Here is a 17,442-nt window from a genome sequence, read left to right on the forward strand (position 1 = left end):
CTGCTGGTTTAAACACCTATATGTTGAAAATACTTTGACTTTGGCAATTTGCTTGTGAAAATTAGGAGAATCTTAAATTCAGCAAAATCAAGAAGTGAACATATAATCTTAAAGTATAAGAGGTTATTATATATTTCAGTTCTATAATAGAAATCTGCTATTTATTAAAACAGCTTCTGTTTTGAAAGTAGGTAGGGGATTGATGACCATTTAGTGGGATCATTCCATGTATGTAAACCTACAATATTATTTTAAGAGACTCGCTACAAATTTGTTTTATTTTGGTCATGCTATTTTAGACTAAAGTATGATGAATGAAATATTTGAATATTCTAAAAGTCTGTTACAGGTTGAGCATCCCAAATCCAGAATTCAAAATCTGAAATATTGCAAAATCCAAACATTTTGAGTACCAACATGATACTCAAAGGAAATGTTCATTGGAGTATTGTTGATTTTGGATTTTCGGATTCGGAATACTCAACCAGCATAATGCAAACATTCCAAAATCTGAAAAAAGTCTAAAATTGGAATCACTTCTGGTCCCAAGCATTTCAGATTAGCGACCTGTAGCCTGTGACAATCATTGTCTAAAGTTCGTATCAACAAGAACAGTAATTGAATTGTTAATGTTTTAGATTTATTCTCAAATTCAGTATACTTCGATTATTATGTATGTGCCCCCCCCTTTTTTTTCCAAATTTGGATAATAGGAAGATTTTTAATGAGTTCTAAGCGAAGCTTATGTGTGCTAACTAGGCACACAGTGAGCGTTGGTAATCTTATATATTAAAATACAGTTGATATTTATGGCTGTTATTTATTTACATAAGACTTTGGAATGACATGTATATCCTCAAAAAAAAAGTCAGTTTTTTTCAAGGGAAAAGTATTTTAGAATAATTTGTTTCCTTATTCTATTTATAATCTTAGGCTGCATAGAAAGAACATATTAGCCTTCCTTTTAATGAAGTATGATATTATGTAACTAGAATATTTCATTTAATGTTTATCAGTTATTTTTTCTCCCATCTGTAAAATACAATCATATAGGTCATAACATCTAGATGTCAAAGAATTACTTAAGAAAGGCATGCACTTTTTAAACTAAAAAAACTTTTTAATTGAATGGATTTTTTGTAATCTTGCCTGAAGCTCAAAATGTTTATGCTTGTTAGAGCTAGAATTTACATGTAAGTATAATATAAATGAATATGAAAAGCTTTATCTTAATCATATGGTCCTCTTGTACATAGCAGTATTTGATGTGTAAGTCTATATATATTTCTCTATGGTCAGATATTTTCTGAATTTTGCTTGTGTATTAAAACATGCATTAGTCTTTGTTATTTCCCCTTATTATTTGTATGAGATATTCTTGTTAAAGAAAACTAAGTTTAAACCTCAAGGTAATAATAGTGATAATATATAACCGTTATTATTCTTACATTAATAAAATTTACTTACTGTTGAAGCAATAAGTACTTCTTTTTGTGATAATTATAACCCCAGGGCTTGATGTTACATTATTTGTGGGCTATTCAGCTAAAAGTTAATTTCAATAATACAACTATGCATTTAAGAACAATTTTCTTTCAGATTTGAGTATTGTTGGAAGCTATATATCAACTCTAGAATTTTCTTATTCAAACTGATGCTTAGAAAGGTAAAACAGAATGGGAAAACTTGCCGTCTCCATCTTATGATGTCTGTGAATAGACTTTGACTAGGCCCTGATAAACTTTACAAAATTACTCACATTGTAAGTTTAGACATATTATTTTACCACTTTCATGTGTGGAAACAAAAAGAACATTTATATAGTGAAGGGATAAAGAAGGGCCTTTGTGGCCAGGCACAGCGGCTCATACCTGTAATCCCAGCACTTTGGGAGGCTGAGGCGGGCAGACGATGAAGTCAAGAGTTTGAGACCAGCCTGGCCAACATAGTGAAACCCCGTATCTACTAAAAATACAAAAAATTTAGTTGGGCGTGGTGGCAGGTGCCTGTAATCCCAGCTACTTGGGAGGCTGAGGCAGGAGAATAGCTTGAACCTGGGAGGTGAAGGCTACAGTGAGCCAAGATCGCACCACTGCAATCCATCCCAGGGGATAGTACGAGACTTCATTTGAAAAAAAAGAAAAAAAAATAGAAGGGGCTCTGTGATCAGTTATTCAGGAAATACTTTGATACTGTGGAACGTGGGACTGTGTCCTTAGATGTACCGCCTTGTTTGTAATACTTCAAAAGCCAAAAAAAAAAAAAAAAAGAAAAGAAAATATTTATATGCAAGAAGAATTAAACTTGTAATATTGAAGGATTTTTAGGTGTTTAAATGATTAACCAAAATTGTCATTTTCATTGCATTTTCCAGGCAATTAAGTTGGAATATGCAAGGTTGGTTAAGTTGGCCCAAGAAGACACCCCACCAGAAACCGACTATCGTTTACATCATGTCGTGGTCTACTTTATCCAGAACCAGACACCAAAGAAAATCATTGAGAAAACATTGCTAGAACAATTTGGAGACAGAAATTTGAGTTTTGATGAAAGGTAATTTAAAAATATAAAATTCTTATGCTAAAATTGTTCTTTTTTTTTTTCATCCAGATTCCCAGGACAATTTCTTGAGTATTTATTTTATATATGCATGGGTACATATTTTAATAAATACATAACAATTTGAACTCAATGTGAACAGTTGCTGGAGTCTGTGGCCTTTTGAAGTTTGGACTGAGAATAACTTAGATCATTTTAATAAATTTTAATTGTGAATCAAGTAATCACTGCACTTACTATACTCAATATTTTAGAAACAAAAATGGGCTTCTCAACCTCTCTACTATATACATAGTTTAAATTAGATAAATCTTTGTTGTTGGGGCTGTCCTATGATTGTAGGATATTTGATAATATCCCTCATCTCTTTGTTAGATGACAGTAGCAGCTCCCAAGTTGTGGCATACCAAAATATCTCCAGGTATTGCCAAATAACTCCTAGGGGAGCAAAATCACCCTTATTAGAGAATCACTGGAGAAAAGGTTTTAGTCTTGCAGATAAAATATAAACATTCTTTGACGTAAAGAGGTGGCTTAGAAAGGTTAAATTAGATTCACGCAGAAACATTTTCTCTGGAAAGAAAATATTCTATAGAAATTTCTGTAGAATTTCTGTAGAATATAGAAAATATTCTATAGAATATTTCCAGAGAATGTTTTCTCTGGATTATTAGTTTTATAAAGAATTATTCAGAAAGTCCTATAAAACTACTAATGTTAAAAATCACAATTTAATTAGAATGAATGACACTAGGAAACAATTTTAGGTCCCATGTGAAATATTAGAGTATTGAAAGTTATTTTCGTATATAAAAACATTGATGCTGTCTTGCAGTTCATTGTAATTTTAATTCTGAAATGATTATCCTTTTATGAATGTCTCAAAAATACTGAGTTAAAAGTGTGTAGTGAAGAATATGAGGGGAAGCAAAGCATCTGGATCAATCCTATCTTGCTAGGTATGTGCTGTGAAATGTAAGATTCTGTGCTAATACAAATAAATAGTTGTGAACAATATCTGATAGATGGTTGAATGCTCAATGAATGTTGGCCACTACTATTTGTATTAGTAGCAGTATGGACATGATTTATTTTGATACATATGACTGCAGAGAGTCAGAAATAGGGTTGTTGTGACCCTCGTTATCAGTGCTATCAGTGTACTGAGTTCCACTGGATCTATGCTGTTTAATTTGGAGAAGATATTAATGGAGTAATCACACTGATTTTTCAATCTTTTGCAATTATCTGACTATAACTAGTTAATCTGTTTTGATAACCTTACTTGTGCTTGAAAGACAGTTATACGCATGTGAATAAATATATTTTGTAAGGATTTCCTTGTCACTGATTCTGATCATGATCATAAAATCCACTGGAATGTTTCCATTTTTACCTGAGATAATAGGCACATTTTAGACTCTTTCTTTTTAGCATTTAAGAGTAAATAATACCGTGGGGCGGGGGGAGAAGATTCAGTGTCTCTTGAGCTTGGTTAGTAGATGCACATTATTTTTTAAAAGTTTCATTTTTTTCCTATGCAAACTGTGTTAGTTAGAATGTAATTTAAAAGTCATATATCAATACAACACAGTAAATTTGAATTAGAGAGTTATTGCTCCTATCTTCTTTGTAATTCTCCAACATTGGTCCCAAAAATATTTTTCCCTTAAGGTTATTTAGAAGTTGTTTCTATAAAAAAGTATTGCTATTTTTGCTCAGTGTTTACGGCTTTTGCTTTTGATTTACAAATATATATATACACACACACATATATATGTTTTTTTTTTAAGGTGTCACAACATAATGAAGGTTGCTCAAGCCAAACTGGAAATGATAAAACCTGAAGAAGTAAACTTGGAAGAATATGAGGTAATGTGCTTTTTTAGAGGTAAAACTACAGATTTAGGGATTCTGTAATTCACTGATATTCCTTTCATTTCAGCCCAACGGAAGTAGAATTTGTTATGAATGATGAGTAAAAAAATTAAGTTTCCAGGTCAATGCTCAAGTAATTAATAATTTTATAAATGATTTTAGGATTAACATGATGTGATAGCATATAGACCAAAAAGTTTAAAATCAAAAAAGGAAGATTTTTGGTTTTCTATTTCAATGCTAGTTCTCAATTACTTTTTAAAAGAACTTTTCTAGCTTAAAAACGAAGTAAAAATACATTGTTAATTTGGAAATCAACTTAGAAATTGCTGTTACATAATATTAACAAGTGATATTTATCAGGAGCCTACTATTTGCCAGGCATTTTTCTTTCTTTCTTTTTTTTTTGAGACGGAGTCTTGCTCTGTCGCCGAGGCTGGAGTGCAGTGGCGCGATCTAGGCTCACTATGCCAGGCGTTTGTCTAAGCCCTTTACATGTATTAACTGATTTAATTCAGACAGTAACACTGTGAGGTAGGTAGTGTTCTTATTCCCATTTGACACACGAGAAAATAAGGCATAGAACAGTGAAGTAACCTGCCTAAGGTTTTCACAGCCACAAGTTCACAGCTTGGCTAATAGAGCCTACTTTAACTGTTGCACTACATTGTGCAGCTGTACACTGTGGGCTGTATTTTTTCCTCACTTTGATTCATCAGATATATTTTGGGAAAGTTAGAGATTCATTTTAGTCACTATATGCCATGTATATTTGTCATTATTAGACAGTGTTGTGTGTGAGAGCACTTACATAGGTGCTTGTGCTTGTGGGATTTTTTTGTGCACAAAATTCTTTTTGTCAACTTTGGCTTTAAAATATTCTTTATTTTAATTGATATTTAATACACCTAGTATTTCTTCAAGTTTTTAAATTTAACCTTATACATTGCCTTTTTTAAATTTACAAGTCTAGTAAATTTTAAGTTGTTTTCTTAGGTGCGTTTGCTTAATATTTGGTTCCATTTACAAACTTAATTATGGCACTTTAGATTCCCTAAACAATTAGTGTAATTCACTACATAAAGAGAGAAGAGGAAAGATAGAGCAAACACTCATTGTTGATGAAAACCTTAGCTAGTTTGGCATATAAAGTAACTACTTAATTCACTAAAGAGTGTCTAAAAACAAAAATAAGAAATAATAAAACTGCAGCAAATATATAGAATTGTGAGCATTGAAAGCTTAAAATTTTTCTTATCAAAAACAAGGCAACAAAAATAAGTGAAAAGTAAAATATTGGAAAAGAGAAACAAAGACATCATTATTTGTAGTTTTTTTATCTTGAAATTCAAATAAAATCTACAACTGATTTATTAGAACTAGTAAGAGAGCTTTGCAACATGCAAACTTGTGTCAGATATCAATTTTATTCCCTTATACCAGTAAAAAAAAAAAAAAAAAAAATTAGAAAGTATAAAAGTGAGACCATTTACAATAGTATCTGAAACTATGAAGTATATAGAAATAAATTTAACAAAAGGTGCAGGTGACTTCTGTGGGGAAAATTATAATACTTATCGGGAGACATTAACAAAGACCTAAATAAATGGGCATACATATGGTATTTGGAAAACTTGATATTATTAATATATAGATACCACTTTTCCCCCAAATGCTTTGTAAATTCAGTGTAGGCCATACCAAAATTCTAGCAAGATGTTTTATGGAGCTTGATAAGCCGACTGAAAAATGTTATGGAAATGCAAAGATCCCAGTCCACCTCGTATCTCTGACAAGCAAATTAGTGAACAGTAGAAAGACTTTTTAATAAATAGTTCTGGAAAATAAAATTTGATTTCTTGTTCATTCCATATGCAAAAATTCATTTCAGTTGTGAAAGGCTCCTGTGCAAAGCTGTTTAGAAGTCAACATAGGTAGAAGCCTAAAGACACTCATTTATCCATAAAAGGCACTCATTGAACAGATATTTTTGACCAGGATATGTAATCTAGAGCCAGAGAAATTCAAAATCTGTTTTATCTTGACCCTGAGGAGCAAGTCAAGTCATCTTTTAGCTAATAATGACTCCAAATCTATACCCTTCCAATTGATTGAGAGCTCTACCCTTGTCCCCAAGATTGGTGTTCATGGGACTTGATTTTTAATTGTGACTTGATTCTGCACCACTTTCTTTAGTTTGCTTCAACGGATTAGACTCATCATATTTTTATTCACAAACCTTCTCATATTCTAACTGCAGGGCCATTAAATCATACAAGTATTTAAATGACTTGTTTTTAGAGTCTGCATATTCCTTATATTTTTGGTCTTGCTCTAAGTTCAGGGTTCAGCAAACCATAGCCTGCAGACCAGCTTACCACCTGTTTTTGTAAATAAACTTTTATTGGAACGTGGTCATTTGTATACATATTTTCTGTAGATACTTTCACACTGCAGTTACAGAGTTGAGTAACCGAAGATGAGGCTTGCAAAGTCTAAAACATTTACTGTCTGACCTTTTACAGAAAAAGTTTGCGTACTCACAACTTCCAAGGCAATTCTGATGACAAGGAATGACAGTTTGAATACCTTCCCCAGAAGAGCTAACTTTATTCTTGCAGGACAGATTTTACCTTTATTTGTTATTAATATCTAATAGCATGAAAATTATGTCTTGAAAATTAAAACTAAGGCTGGGTGTGATGGCTCATGCTTATAATCCCAGCACTTTGGGAGATCAAGGCACAGAGAGTTGCTTGAGAACCAGGAATTTGAGACTGGCCTGGTCAACACAGCAAGACCCTGTCTATACAAAACAGATTTAAAAATTAACTAGAACTGGAAGCGTGCACCTGTAATCCAAGCTACTTGGGAGACAGGTAGGAGGATTGCTGGAACCCAGAAGGTTGAGTCTGCAGTGAGCTGTGATCATGCCACTGCACTGCAGAACGGGCGACAGAGTGAGAGCCTGTCTCAAAAAAGAAAAAAAAAAAATTTATATTCAAGGAGAATATGGTTGGCTAATAACGTGTCTGTGTTTCTTATTTGTGTTTATAATGTTTACATAAAAGCCTTAACACTTTTGTTATCAGTATTCTCTTTCCAATTTGTCTTATACTGAATTTCAGTTATTTTTCTTGAGTCAATTATTATAAAGTAAGTTAAGAAAATCTTGACTTCATTCTCTTTAAGAGTTACAGGGTATCACCTTAGAATTATTTAGTCCTATTACATGCCCTGTAGTTGTTTGGGGGGTGGGGAGGGGCACTGAAATATGAACTGCAGCTGTTCTTTTACCGTATCTCATGTACATAAACTGTTCACCTACACACTTAAATTTACCACACATTTGCAAAGTTAAAAGGTTAAATAAATCTATCATAACTTTTTTTTAGTTTCTTAAAATTATGTATCAAGTATAAGTGTTCAAGCTTTGGTTCATACTCAGTGTAATAATTTCATATTCTTCCATGAGTTGATGTAGATACAATAATATTTCAATAATACGATTTTATACCGATGAATTTTTGAGATGACCTGATGGATTATCCTGCCTTTATATTTCTGTTATCTGCTAGTAAAATCTTTAATTTCATATCAATGCCTAATAATTTTTAGATTTAATGTTATATTAATAAATAGTCTTGTGTACCAGAAAGTAAAGTCTTATTTTAGTTCTGATGTATCTTCATTTTGAACTCTTTGTTTCTATTAATTCAAATAGTAGCAGAATAGTGTATTATTTTTGAACAGTTTCATAGTAGTTTTTAAATCTTATTTTGAACATTTTTAATTTTTCTTTCACTTACAGGAGTGGCATCAGGATTATAGGAAATTCAGGGAAACAACTATGTATCTCATAATTGGACTAGAAAATTTTCAAAGAGAAAGGTAAGACAAATATGAAAAGAGCATAATTTTTGCACTTAATTCTATTCAGATATGACCTCATCCATGGAAAAGATTGTATTCACACACTGTATTTTTAATAAATGTTTTATTTTAGATCAGTTTTAAATTTACAGAAAAATTGCAAAGTTAGTGTAGAGACTTCCCATTTACCCCACATAAAATATATTTTCCATTAAAAAATCCATAAGGTCGGCATTAGTGTCTGTGTTTGTCAGCTCTCAAATACTACACTTGAGGCTGAGTCTCATCTTGATAGCAAGTCGGAGTGTTTTCTGTCTGTCTTTGTGAACTTTCAGGTACTATAAAAAGTTTGGCTGTAGAAAATTTTTGAGTACTGTGACTTTAAACAAATTTTGGATTAATTTTCATTTAAATTAAAGATAATCTTAAAGGAATATCTACTTATTTAATTAAACAATTATTTTAATTGTTATTAAGAAGAAAGGATACATTTTGCTTTACTTACATTTTAGAATATTTACTAGTTTGCATGTATTTCTCCACTTATTTCTTAATGCATGTCGTTTAACAATAACTTGACTAGTGATTGTTTTTTGAGGAAATGCTTTATTTTCGATGCAGTGTATATTGCAGCCAAGTAACAGGGATATTGAATTTTTCCTTTTTTTTTTTTTTTTTCTTAATGAAGTTTAAGAAGCTCCCACTTAGGTAATGATGCTTCTTTTTCAAAAAACGAAACAAAGATCAATGTTTAATTCTGGAGCTGTACTGTCCAACATAGTGGCCACGTGACAAAACTTAAATAACTGACAATTTTAAAACCAAAGTTCGGTTCATCAGTTACACCAGCCACATTTCAGTAGTTCAGTAGCCTCACGTGGTTAGTGGCCTCTATTTTTAGCCAGCATAGAACATTTCCATAATCACAGAAATTTCTACTGGGCAGTACTATTCTAGAGGACAGTACTTTCATTTTTATATTAAAAGTTATCAAAATTTTTAAAGTTATCACACAAAAGGAAAAAGTAATGTTTTACTTAACAATTTATCTTAAGTACTTAAGTACAGGTTATTTAAAGTCCTAGTCATTGTGCTGTTTATAAGATAATTTCGCTTTGGTCATTGATGTAGAACACTTATTTTGCTCGATACCACCATTTTATAAGTTATGTCTGTCAAGATTGTATTTCTTTAATAGGAATATTCAGATGTACTAGAATTTATAAGCTTTGTGCTGATTTGAGAGAAATAATATGATTGTATAATTCAATAGAGTAAGATAAAAAAAAGGCATTTCAGTGTTACTGATAAATCAGACTTCACAGAGATGTAGTAACTTTGTCAAGGTCAGGCAGCTAACTAGGAAAAGAAAAATTAAGAGACCTCGTATTCTTGTATAATTTAATGAAATCATGTAAATACCAAATGTATTCATTTATCTCAATAAGAATTAAAAAGATGAAACTGCCACTTTGTCTGCATAGCTTCTGTATTAGTTGTTCCCAGTTAACATATCTTAAAGGAATTTGAGATATAACTTGGAAATATGTTTAAATATTATAATTTGCTTGTCAGTTTTCAAATAGATGCTTATTCAGAAAGCTAATATTCTAGTATAGTAAATGCTTATCAAATTAGGAGGATTAACTAGAAAATCAATGGTGACAGATACTACTTATGAAATATCTTTTAAAGAAATATTGGTGTGTGCTACTCAGGAGGCTGAGGCAGGAGAATCACTTGAACCTGGGCGGTGGAGGCTGCAGTGAGCCAAGATCACACCAGTGCAGTCCAGCCTGGGTGACAGAATGAGACACCATCTCAAAAAAAAAAAAGAATTTTTTTTTTTTTTTTACTGTAAATATAGCAGTTATTGTTGCTGGCTGTGTATAAAATCTTGCCAAAAGGTTCTGTCAAAATTGTTTCTAATGAAAATGTAAACATTTAAAGCCTTGAATGAAGTACTTATTGATGGACCCTTGTGAGTCCTGAGAATAGTGAAGTGAAATCTATGATTTCAAGAACCAGCTAATTTTTTTTTTTTAATGTTTTTGTAGAGATGGTGGTCTCACTCTGTTGGCCAGGCAGGTCTTGAACTCCTGGCCTCAACTGATCCTCTCACCACCACCTCCCAAAGTGTTGGGATTACAGGCATGAGCCACCGTGCCCCACCCCTTTTCTTCCTTTTTTAAAATCTGATTTGAACTTCATAATATCTAGACTTATATTAATATTAACACATATGCCTAATTCTATCACTTTTGTTTTTTTTTGAGACGGAGTTTTGCACTTGTTGCCTACGCTGGAGTGCACTGGCGTGATCTCAGCTCACCTCAACCTCCACCTCCCGGGATTCTCCTGCCTCAGCCTCCCAAGTGGCTGGGACTACAGGCATGCGCCACCATGCCCGGCTAATTTTGTATTTTTAGTAGAGGTGGGGTTTCTCCATGTTGGTCAGACTGGTCTCAAACTCCTGATCTCAGGTGATCTGCCTGCCTCGCCCTCCCAAAGTTCTGGGATTACAGGCGTGAGCTGCCACGCCCGGCTTCTATCAGCTTTTTTATGTTTGGGGGCTTTTTGTTTTTGCTTTATTCCACTAGGTTTCCCAGATTTAGAAGAAATCTTTCATTTTCCGCTTCCTCTCTTTCCTTTAGATCATCTTATTTCTGTTTTTTTACATTTTTCCCAATAACTAAAACTGTCTGCACATAGAAAAGAACCTACGTTGTCATTGAACAAACCAAATGATGTTTGTGATCATAAAACGGAGTAACCTGAGTTTTTCCTTCATGCATGTGGGACACTGCGTTCAACAAGTAGATTGTTGGTTTCACATTAGCTTCAATTCTGAGTTCAAATGGAAGACATTGGAAAATAAATACCAAGGAAGACAGAACTATCCGAATTTATCCGTTATTGCCTCTTCCCAGATTTTTTCTTAATTTGTTGCTTCTATTTTATTTTTTACTTTTAAGATATAACTGTCTCCGGGTTTCAGATGATACTGTTGCTAAAAAGGTGCTCCCAAGCATACACTGCATCCAATGATATTTTTTATTATAATGTAGATTATCAAAACTTAAGCATATACTTAAAATGTTTTATAATTGTGGCTGACTTTGTTTCTACAAAGGTGAAATACTAATGTTATATGTTTCTTTTTAATTTTCAAGTTATATAGATTCCTTGCTGTTCCTCATCTGTGCTTATCAGAATAACAAAGAACTCCTGTCTAAAGGCTTATACAGAGGACATGATGAAGAATTGATATCACATTATAGGAGAGAATGTTTACTAGTAAGTTGAATGCATATAGTATGATCTTACCATTTTGTCTGACATTGGGCAAGTTTTCCAGACTCACATATAACTGATGACTACATAAACTCTGATGGGATAAGAACATGATGATGTCTATAAACTGGTTCTAGTCCCTTCAGATGGCAAAGTGCACTCAGTTCTTTATTCTTTTCTCTTTATGAATCCCAAGTACTATAGGTGATAAATGAGAAATGTTCTTAAAATAGCATCAGTTTGTTTACATTTCTGTATTTAGATTTCTTTATCACACTACCACTCCTTTTTTTGGTGGGAGAGGAAGGGATGCATAGATAAGTCTTTAAAAAAAGTTTTATGTAAGTCTATAAGAATATGCAGTCTGGGTGCGGTGGCTCACGCCTGTAATCCCAGCACTTTGGGAGGCTGAGGCTGGTGGATCACTAGGTCAGAAGAATGAGACCATCCTGGCCAACTTGGTGAAAACCCGTCTCTACTAAAATACACACAAAAATTAGCCGGGCGTGGTGGTGCACGCCTGTAGTCCCAGCTACTCAGGAGGCTGAGGCAGGGGAATCGCTTGAACCCAGAAAGTGGAGGTTACAGTGAGCCGAGATCGCGCCACTGCACTTCAGCCTGGTGACAGAGTGAGACTCCATCTCAAAAAAACAAGAATATGCATAGAATGTATCAGAGTAATTTCTGTTTAACTTAAAAAAATTGAATTTTGAGATATAAGAATAGTATAGCTGATTTTAAACATAAATACTACCAAAACCTGATGGTTCCTCTGAAACATTCAAAAAATGATATAATGTTTCTCATCATTTTTTGATAGTAACCTAACCACATTTGGTTATTTGTTTTACATAGGAATTTAAATGAAACCTCATCAAGATTACTTTAGTGTTCCCTTCAGGTTTTTTCATATTATATATTTACAAAGTGTTAGGTTCTGAGGGATACAAATATGAGTAAGATGTACTTCCCGTCCTCAGAAAACTCAGTCTGATAGGAGAAATGCAGAAATAATTGTTATGTTCTGGAATAAGTGTCATTATGAGAACTATGCACAGTGATATGTCTGAAATATTTGGGAAGAACCTTAAGAGAGAAGGTTCTTAAGATCTCATCTGGATCTTGATGGATAAATAGGAGTTTTATTCATGATAGAGAAGGGAGAATATTCCAGTGCACAACAGAAAATAAAGATAAATTCATTGTGGCTATCCAGGTTATGAGGAAGTGGGGTAAGGTGGAAGTGATGAAGCTGACAATACTTGTCGATATTGGTCAGATGATAAAGAAACTTATATGACATTCAGATGAGTTTGCACCAGTGTAAGTTTGATTAGGTTTGGCATGATGAGGTTTGTTTTCAGAAGATAATTCTGGTAATAATAATAGCATACTAGAGGATGAACAGGAACGAAGTAGATTGAAGTCAAGAACCTTAGAGGGGAAAGTCAAGGGATGGAGAGTGAGGGCCTCGACTCATGTAGTACAGTAGGTATGATGGTGAAGGAAATGAAATCAGGGCGTGTCATAGCTGTTGGGTGAGTGGAAAGAAGGAAATGGAAGAGTCAAAGCTGCCAAACTTTCTAGTTTTTCATTTAATATTAGGGAATCTAATAGGAGGAACAAGGTTGGCTTTGAACATGTTATATTTAAGAGATTTCCAAGACATTGTTTGATTCAGTGAACTTAACATTAAACTTGTCATTAAATTTCATATCTCCTTTAATGCATACTTCCAAAAATTGTAGTAAATACTTGAAGATTTATCTCATTTTATTCTCTTAACCCCTATGGTAGGAAGATAATAATGCCCTATTATTAATGTAAAGAAAGTGAAGCTACGAGATTTAGCTAATCTGTTCACGATTGGTGTATTAGTCCGTTCTCAAAGTGCTATAAAGATACTACACAAGACTGGGTAATTTTTAAAGGAAAGAGGTTTAATTGACTCACAGTTCCATATGGTTGGGGAGGTCTCTGGAAACGTAAAATGATGGCGGAAGGTGAAGGGAAGCAAGGACCTTCATCACATGGTGGCAGGAGAGAGAAGTGCAAGCAGGGGAAATGCCAGATGCTTATAAAACCATCCAATCTCGAGACTCACTTCCTGTCACAAGAACGGCATCGGGGAAACTGCCCCTATGATCTGATCACCTCCCACCAGGTCTCTTCCTCAACACCTGGGGATTACAATTCAAGATAAGATTTGGGAGGAGACACAAAGCCTAACTGTATCAATTGTATAATTGATTCATGGCCAAGTTGGACTTACAGCGCAAGGTTCTTTCCAAAATCAGAATAAATTGCACAAGAATTACGGTGTAAATATGTAAATATTTGTATTTGAAATTCAACTTTCAAAGTCACATTTATCATGCTGTAAACATAAGATTTTAAATAAGAACCCTTAAATATTATAGGTCTTATACCTGTATTTATCTCTTACGTTTCTTATTACATGGATTTCTCTGTTCTACTAGATCAGTGATCAGCACACTATGGCTTGTGCTCCACCTACCACTTGTTTTTATAGATAAGTTTGATTGAAACATAGCCATGCACATTCATTTATATATTATGTATTATTGCCTTTGTACTACAAGCAGAGTTGAATAGTTGCAACAGAAACTTTGTGGCCTTCAAAGCCTGACGTAGGCCTTGTCTGGACCTTCACAGAAAAAGTTTGCCAGTCCTCTTCCCAAATTGTAAGCTCCATGAGAGTTTTCTGTATTAATCACTTGAATGCCCCTGCATCTGGAAAAATTTCTGGCACATGGTGTTTACTCTATAGGAAGTTTTTGAAGGGATAAGTGAATTGATTACCTTTATATTTCTGTATCAAGGAATACAATAGTATATATTCAGTTGCCATTTATGGAGATGAGTTTTTCAAAAATTAATATGGATTCTGAATTTCTTTATTTTTAAAACTATTACAAGTGCTTATAAAATTTTATAATTGGGGGAAGTTAATCTCTAGAGAAGAAAAAATGTCACCTGTATTGATGATCAACATAAGCCAAACAATAGTGAAAAACACAGTAATGTTCCATCCACCACCGTTTGCTTTTGTTTCTTCTGTTGTCATATACATAGCGTTTTCTAAAGAGAGGTTTTCAGTTCTAGATAGGTTGAGATTGTTTTCTCTACATACCGTTTGTTCTAATACTGTTTGTGAACATATTTATGTTGTCTTCCTTATTAATACTTACAGATATTTAATTTAAAAAGGAAACAAAAACCTATTCTTTTTTTTGCATTGCATTAAGAAATTAAATGAGCAAGCCGCAGAACTCTTTGAATCTGGAGAGGATCGAGAAGTAAACAATGGTCTGATTATCATGAATGAGTTTATTGTCCCATTTTTGCCATTATTACTGGTGGATGAAATGGAAGAGAAGGATATACTAGCTGTAGAAGATATGAGAAATCGATGGTGTTCCTACCTCGGTCAAGAAATGGAACGTAAGTTTAAACAATGGTAGTAGGCACCTGAGATGTCGGGATTAAACGCAATTAGAATTAGATGTTATTTATTCTTGCCATTTTTTATATTAAATATAATATTAAGTATTATATTTAATAATTTCACATTCACATTACTCTTTTTCCACATTGATGAGCTAAGCTGGGTGCATTGCAGTTGCCATTTGTTTTTGTCTCCCCAAAATGGCAATTATCTTACCTATCACGGCAAGTTAATATTAGTAAATCATGTTGACAATGATCATGTCATAATTTCTATCTTTAGTTAAATTTAATTGTTTGTATTTGCAGCACACCTCCAAGAAAAGCTGACAGATTTTTTGCCAAAACTGCTTGATTGTTCTATGGAGATTAAAAGTTTCCATGAGCCACCGAAGTTACCTTCGTATTCCACGCATGAACTCTGTGAGCGATTTGCCCGAATCATGTTGTCCCTCAGTCGAACTCCTGCTGATGGAAGATAAACTGCACACTTTCCCTAAACACACTGTATAAACTCTTTTTAGTTCCTAACCCTTGCCTTCCTGTCACAGGGTTTGCTTGTTGCTGCTATAGTTTTTAACTTTTTTTATTTTAATGACTGCAAAAGACAAAATGACTATACAGACTTTAGTCAGACTGCAAACAATAAAGCTGAGAATCGCATGGAGCTCAGACTTTGTTTTAACCGGAACTGATGTATAATCACAGATCTAATTGATTTTATTATGGCAAAACTATGCTTTTGCCACCTTCCTGTTACAGTATTACTTTGCTTTTATCTTTTCTTTCTCAACAGCTTTCCATTCAGTCTGGATCCTTCCATGACTACAGCCATTTAAGTGTTCAGCACTGTGTACGATACATAATATTTGGTAGCTTGTAAATGAAATAAAGAATAAAGTTTTATTTATGGCTACCTATGTGTTTGTAAGCAGGTATATTGTATATTAGTGTATTAGTAATAATATATACATGAATTTTGTCTGGGGATTAAGATTGGACAATTAATAGATTAATACAGTCTTTTGATTCTGCTCTAATGGTAGCAAATTGGAAAATGTTTAAGTATTTGACACTTAAATTTATCTATATTTTTAACAAAATTCTTAAACTTAGTATGGCACCTGAGCTTGTTTTGAATTCAGTCAGGGTTTTTACTCAAGCAAGTGGTTGATTTTTTTTAAGTCAGACTACACTGAAACTTTTAACCTTTTCTTAGATTAATTTTACTTTTTAAATGTATTTAAAATACATAGCAAGGTGATTATTTCAAGAGAATCCCAAAGTACTTGAATAAGGGCTATTGTAAAACTTAAAAGAAATATTTATATATACACATATATACACATACACACATGTATATATATATATTCTTCATAATGGAGGACAATGTTTTGCAATATATAAATCATTCTATTTTTGTAAATTGTATATCACTTTAATTGAAAATGTTCTCTGCTAATTAATACTGTGAAACAAAATTGATGTTGTTTAACTAGAAGTTATGAGTATCTTAACTGCCTTTATTCCTTTTCAAAAAGGAAAAAGCTATAGAACATTTTGTAGATGAAACTACTGTTAATGAATTAATATTGTGAATGAAAATCAAAATCCATACTTTAAAGGTAATCATGTTACTAACAACCTATTTTTGAATTCATAAAGATTTCTTTATAAATGATGTTTTGTGAGCACAGTAAAATAGACCATTATACTATGTGTATGTTTGATACAGCGTCGCCAAAACTAGTGTTGTTTCTAAGTGCCTCTCACAAAAGATCCTGGATGGAGGAGTAAGATGAAATATTATGCTATTATATGATACTGTTTGTAAAGGTACCAATGTGCTAGCAAGGTATTAATGACAAGGAATTATTACTGTTTCTGTTGTGAAGTTAGATTTTGCATATTGTATCTATCAAAATATGTTTGGGTTTAGATTTTAAGTTGTCTACTGAGCAGAATTCTGCATTGGTTTTCCAGTCCTGTTAAAAGTTTAGAAACTTCATATGTGTCATCACAGCTTTTGTAAAGCATCCTTAATATTTTATGACATTCTACCACGGTGGTAAAGTTGTTTGTGTTTGTGTGTATAATTGACTGCTGAGACACAAAGTGCTCAAACACTACATGGAAATTATTCCTTCAAAGGCACATTCAGAGAATCATGTCACTCTTGTGCTGAAGGTAAGTATTATAATTGTATTTACTATATACTTAAAACCCAGATTATTTATTCCTAGTAGTGAATTTGAAATAACTTATTTAAAGCAGTGACCTTTTTCAAGACCTACAGAAACAACGTATTTTAATATTGGTTTTTAATCTAATTGTAAGATTTAGATCACTGAAATTTCTTTCTTTTTTTTT

General features: G+C 33.0%; 1 protein-coding gene across 1 annotated transcript in view; it reads left to right on the top strand.

The window, feature by feature from the left end:
- Positions 1–17,078, top strand: part of USP25 (ubiquitin specific peptidase 25) — a 112,014-nt gene extending 94,936 nt beyond the window's left edge. The window contains exons 17-22 of the mRNA XM_011984877.1: positions 2,375–2,553; positions 4,353–4,431; positions 8,249–8,328; positions 11,484–11,607; positions 14,874–15,069; positions 15,382–17,078. Coding sequence (XP_011840267.1) covers positions 2,375–2,553; positions 4,353–4,431; positions 8,249–8,328; positions 11,484–11,607; positions 14,874–15,069; positions 15,382–15,554 — 831 coding nt within the window. The 3' untranslated portion in view covers positions 15,555–17,078. The remainder of the gene's footprint in view (positions 1–2,374; positions 2,554–4,352; positions 4,432–8,248; positions 8,329–11,483; positions 11,608–14,873; positions 15,070–15,381) is intronic.
- The last annotated feature ends 364 nt before the right edge of the window (positions 17,079–17,442 follow it).

This window comes from Mandrillus leucophaeus, unplaced genomic scaffold (assembly GCF_000951045.1).
Source record: "Mandrillus leucophaeus isolate KB7577 unplaced genomic scaffold, Mleu.le_1.0 Scaffold275, whole genome shotgun sequence".
NCBI lineage: Eukaryota > Metazoa > Chordata > Mammalia > Primates > Cercopithecidae > Mandrillus > Mandrillus leucophaeus.